This window comes from Chiloscyllium plagiosum, chromosome 41, assembly GCF_004010195.1.
Source record: "Chiloscyllium plagiosum isolate BGI_BamShark_2017 chromosome 41, ASM401019v2, whole genome shotgun sequence".
NCBI lineage: Eukaryota > Metazoa > Chordata > Chondrichthyes > Orectolobiformes > Hemiscylliidae > Chiloscyllium > Chiloscyllium plagiosum.
In genome coordinates, this window is record NC_057750.1 from 19,109,923 (window position 1) to 19,115,550 (window position 5,628).

The window sequence follows — 5,628 nt, forward strand, 5'->3', positions numbered from 1 at the left end:
CTTCTTCACTATCCTATCTACCTGCGACTCCACTTTCAAGGAGCTATGAACCTGCACTCCAAGGTCTCTTTGTTCAGCAACACTCCTGAGGACCTTACCATTAAGGTGTATAAGTCCTGCTAAGATTTGCTTTCCCAAAACACAGCACCTTATCTGAATTAAACTCCATCTGCCACTTTTCAGCCCAGAATTAATTGTTTGCATATCAGGAAAGCTGTAAAAGATAGAGAAAACGCATACAAACACAGCTTCCCACTATTTCTCCCACTGTGACCCCGCTGTGAGCGTTGGAAATTGTGAGAAATGAGACACCAAGAGGGGGAGGGCATTGGAAGTCAGTCACAGAGTGTCAATCAGAGAGGGAGCATAACTGGAGCACAATGGCAGTCATTGTTGCTTCAGAATTTACAACCTCTCTGGGGGAGGGGGGGCAGGGTCCCAGCTTACTGCTTACAATTTGTTCCTTCTTTGCATTTCATAAAGAGCAATGGTTAGAAATTTGTTCAGCTTGCTACTTTTGGAGAGGTAAAGAAATGAAAGAACGAGAACTAACAAGACCTTGTGACATTTAGGGTGGGTGCTTGATTGCTCCAAAATAAATGAACCCTAAGAAATTTATGACTGCACAGGTTTGAAACACACAATCTCTGACAACATCAATCTGTTGGCAAGTTGTTAGTTAGCATTATTCACTTCACATTAGTAGCCAGCTCTTAAATCTTGACAATGCAAACCAAGATAGCACAGGTGAACAGATATGCAACCAATCTTTCAAGTATTAAAGAGATGAACAGTTGCTCGAAAGCCAAGTCTCTGCCAGTTCTAATTGTGATTATAATTAGATTACCACAAACACACTGAGATGACTGACAGCACAATTCCTGCAGGCTGAGCCCTGCAGAAGGTCAGCTCGAATAAACTTAGACATCACAAGCTGAGTATTTTTAAAAATTTATTCACAGAATTTTAAAATTCTGGCCAGGATTTATTGCCCATTCCTAATTGGCGGCGAGCTGCCTTCTTAAACTACTGCAGTCTATGGGATATTATTGCACAATACTTTATGGAAGTGGTTCCAGGATTTTAATCCAGAAATAGTGAAGCAAAGACAGTATACTTCCAAGTCATAATTGCGAGGGTTAGGGTTAGGCCTTTTGTAATATAAGCGTACCTACACTCAAATGACAGAAGTTTGAGGCAGCAAATCACGACCATCTTCTCAAGGACTGGGCAATAATTGCAAACCTCACATTCCCTGCATTAAATTTCAAAAAACTTGGTTTGTAATGTCAGAGTTCATTTGACCTTGGGTACTACTGCTCAGCCTCCAAAGCACACTGGTGCACCTTTCATCTCAAGGCATCATTTGTCAAGCTGTAGCTCTGTGTCAAGGACACCCTGTAGAAACAACAGCTATCAGGAGAAAAAGGTTGGCAGTGGTGAGAGCATTAACTTTATAAGTCATGTTTTTCTTCCAGAAACACTCAACCACATTAAGGAAAAAGTGCAAAATTGGTTTACTGGTCATATTGAGAGTCTTATAAACAATTATAGAAAGGCAGTTCCAGTTCAATTTATAATATCACAGTGAATATCCATTATTACATAACATTAATTCTGATATCTCCGTGACAAATCAGTCAAGGACTCCATAACATTTAATCAGTAGACCTGCAATTAAGCCTATTGCACAGCTGTCTCACAGCCTGTCAGTTAAACATAATATAGAGAGGGTGTTAATCTTTTCCATCAAAAGATGTTGGCTTTTCAAAGCGTGCTTTGACATGTAAAATCTTCAAATAATTACTCGTATGCAGTAGCAGTGAGAACCTGGAAACATTTCAGGCAATTATTCAAGAGCATGATCTGAGATTGATCAGATAACTGTGATGATGTGTATTGGAAGGTTTCCAAATTTTGGTTCATTAATAAAACATAGTAAATGAGCCCAATCATAACACTTATAGAACTTAAACACTATACTCACAAAGTTCTAGAATCATACCACTGGTGGTCAAGAAACATAACAGTTGGTGGCCGGTAGCAAGACGATACAAGTTAAATTCTAAGAGACTTCCTGAGCTGAGCCTAAATTAACTCTTCTCAAAGTGCTTACAACATTGATCTGAGCCACTTTGACAATCAAACAAATTGCAGTATTAGTCACAGCTTTAAATTTTCCTGAAACACGCCTTAAAAGGCCGGAATTCAATCTGCAATAAGACTTCAACTACCTGTACAAACAAGCTCAGACCTGTGCTAGCCTCGTTGTTGTCGGGGGGATCTGGATGTCAGGGAGTAAGTTACAGCTTGTGATTATATCCATTTTTTCTGATACAGATCTCAAATCGTCCAAGATTAAGCGAATACTGTGCGATGCGTTAATTATCCCGTTCTGGGAGTTGCTTAGGTGGCTGGTGGCGATTCGGATTTCCTTGGTTGCACTCTCATACATCTGCTTCACTGCCTGCTCCACATTCTGGTGAAGACGCCCATTACTTTCCCTCAGCTTCTGTTGCAGCAAGGTACTATACCGCCCTTGGTGGCGAATCTTCACAGCTGGTTTCTCCTCTACCGCGGTCAGGATGTCCGACTGCTCCCCCCGGATCACTATCAGTGGTGGCAGGCCACGCTGAATGGCCTGCTGGATATCACACACTGCCATTGCACAGTCCTCCTCCTCATCAGTTTCTGATGCTTCACCAGCCACTTTGGTTCCAGTCTGCAAGATAGCTGCCGGGGCAGAGGAAGTCAGATACAACTCCTCCTCGGAGTCTGTCTCAGACGCCTCTCCCTGAACAATGGTCTGATATTGTGTGGTAGTCATTTTTCTTGCTCACCTGAGGAACAGAACATATGACTGTTATTTTTTTGTGCTTAACAATATTCTTCTGCATGTCAGCTTCCTCTTAGAAAAATGGATGCAATCATTGAATCCCTATAGTTCAGAAAAAGGCCTTTCAACCCATCAAGTCTACAAAGATCATCCTATCCCTCTACTCTATTCCCGTAATGCCACATTTACCAATCCACTTAACTTGCTCATCTTTGGACTGTGGGAGGAAACTGGAGAACCTGATGGAAACACTGGAGGGGTGGGGGTGGGGAGAAGAAATGTGCAAACTCCACAGAGACAGTCACCTGTGGATGGAATCAAACACGGGTCCCTAGTGCTGTGAGGGAGCAGTGCTAACCACTGAGCTACCATGCTGCTCAGTGTAGCTAGCTGTACATACTGTATACAACGATTAGGATCATTGTGATCTCCTGGACCAGTTAGGATCACCCAAAACACAAGGGTTTGGAATAGAATTTCCAAAATGATCCTTCCCGGTCTTCCCAAATTGGTCCACATTTTAATGTTTCCTCATCTTTCAGGAGATTACCTGGTTGTGGGTGGGGTGATAATGAACAAGGTATCACAATGTGTGGGATAAGTTGGATGGACCAGCAGGTTTATTCCTGTCCAATATGGTTCAGATGCAAACACAGCTAACCAATGAGAGCTGCAAGCTATTCTTCTAACCAGAGCTTGAGTCTTGGAATGGTCTTGCTGCCTAGCAGAGTATCCCAGCCAACCCATTCATGTACCTGGGCAGGACATTAGCTGTGAAGCAATGTCAGCAACAAGTAGATTTCATTCGTGATCTGTCATTTCCAATGAGCAGCAATTACATAATAATCCCTGTTTTCATTCTGCTCCGTAATTTTATTTCATTTATTTTATTCATCTTTTTAAAATTTTTTTTACAGTTCTGTACCTCTTATTTCTTGATTGTCTCTTTCTCTCGCTCCCCACTCTCCCATCACCTTTTTCCTCTCCTCTTCCCCCTTTGCTACCTTTCTCCCCTGTTTTCCATTTTGCCTCTGCTTCACACATCCCCTACATATTTTGTCACATAGCACTGGCTTCAGCCTTGGTCATTCACAGCTCCTAATCTCCCTATAATCTCTCTATGCACTGTCACCTCTCTATGCATTATCACCTCTTTATTGCGACCTTTGCTTCTGGAGCCATGACTCACCTTCTCTCAGCCTGGTATAAATACCTCCCTATTTCTCCCTTTTTTAAGCTTTGACAAAGGGTCAGTTAGACTCGAAACATTAGCTCTTTTCTCTCCTTACAGATGCTGCCAGACCTGCTGAGATTTTCCAGCATTTTCTCTTTTGGGGGCAGCAATTACAATTGAATTGTCATTCCATTCCTTTTTGCTTACCTTGCTTGCCTCCTGGTAAATAGACTAAAAGGTATGAGGGTAAATAGACAGAGGGAAACATTTAAACAGACAATTCAGAATATTCAACAAAAATACATGCTGTTTCATTTTTAGATTAAACAGAGGATTACTTAATGGATATGAAGTAAACAGTCAGCTAAAATAAGGCATTTTCAAGTTGGCAGTCTGTGCCTAACAGAGTGCTACAAGGATCAGGGTTAGGCCCTCAACTGTTTACTCTCTTTACTCAGAAAGTAGTACAGGCGAGGAATGCACTGCCTGCAACAGTAGTAGACTCGCGAACTTTAAGGGCATTTTAATGGTCATTGGTTAGACATATGGATGAGAATGGAATAGTGTAGGATAGATGTACTTCAGATTGGTTCTACAGGTCAGCACAACAGCAAGGGCCTGGATTGCGCTGGAATGTTCTATGTTCTATTTATACTTTACATCATTCTGTCTTTTTGTCTGTTATTAATGTCTCCTACTGTAATGAAAGGGATGAGTTATGAAATGAATGTGATTTGGCATAGACCGCTTAATTCAAGCTGAAAACCGGTTAGTGAAGTGGGCTGTACAATCTGCACTAATTGCTGCTCAGCATTAGGCCAGGTGGCACGATGACCATGGAGCTCAGAGTTACTTAGAGCAAAGTGTAAAATATCCACACCTAAAACAAAGGCAAAAGCAGCAAGGGCTGACTGTAACAGACCTTCTGTCTCTAGGATTTCAGACAGAAAAGGGAAGAGAGTGAGGTCTCAGAGAGAGACAAAACACTGCAGCTGGTGTGCAAAGTACAGAGTCTGGGGGGCTGGGGCGTGCGCCAAGACCTGGGAGGAGCGGATCAGGAAGGTGAGACAGAAACTGGGCAGATGGGAGCAACGGTCGCTCTCCATCGCGGGTAAAAACCTGGTCATCAGGTGTGAGGTACTCTCAGTATTGTTATACGTGGCACAGGTCTGGCCTATCCCCAGAACCTGTGCCATCTTCCACTTCGTGTGGAGATCAAAGATGGACCGGGTCCGAAGAGATGTAATGTACAAAGACCGGTGCAATGGGGGAAAAACACACACCCAATGCAACCCTCACCCTGATGGCCACCTTTGTGTGTGGCTGCATCAAGCTGTGCGTGGATCCCCGGTACGCAAACACCAAGTGTCACTACGTACTGAGGTTCTACCTGTCCCCGGTGTTGCGAAGGATGGGCCTGGCCTCGCTGCCGCAGAACACTCCGAGTAGTTGGACCGTTCCGTACCACCTGTCCTTCGTGGAGAAATTTATCAAGAAAAACACCTTTGACCACAAGTCCATCAGGAAGTGGTCAGCACGTAATGTCCTTGAGACCCTTCGGGAAAAGGAGAGGGCAGATCCTGTCGAGCGGTTCCCTGAGCAGACTGTCAAAGACATT

At 43.2% G+C, this 5,628-nt stretch overlaps 1 protein-coding gene across 3 annotated transcripts in view; it reads right to left on the reverse strand.

Annotated features, from left to right (window-relative positions):
• Positions 1-1,500: 1,500 nt before the first annotated feature.
• bloc1s3 (biogenesis of lysosomal organelles complex-1, subunit 3) overlaps positions 1,501-5,628 on the reverse strand; it is a 21,158-nt gene continuing 17,030 nt past the window's right edge. For all 3 annotated transcript variants that reach the window (XM_043681063.1, XM_043681061.1, XM_043681064.1), the window contains exon 2: positions 1,501-2,840. In XM_043681063.1, coding sequence (XP_043536998.1) covers positions 2,249-2,827 — 579 coding nt within the window. In that variant the 5' untranslated portion in view covers positions 2,828-2,840 and the 3' untranslated portion in view covers positions 1,501-2,248. The remainder of the gene's footprint in view (positions 2,841-5,628) is intronic.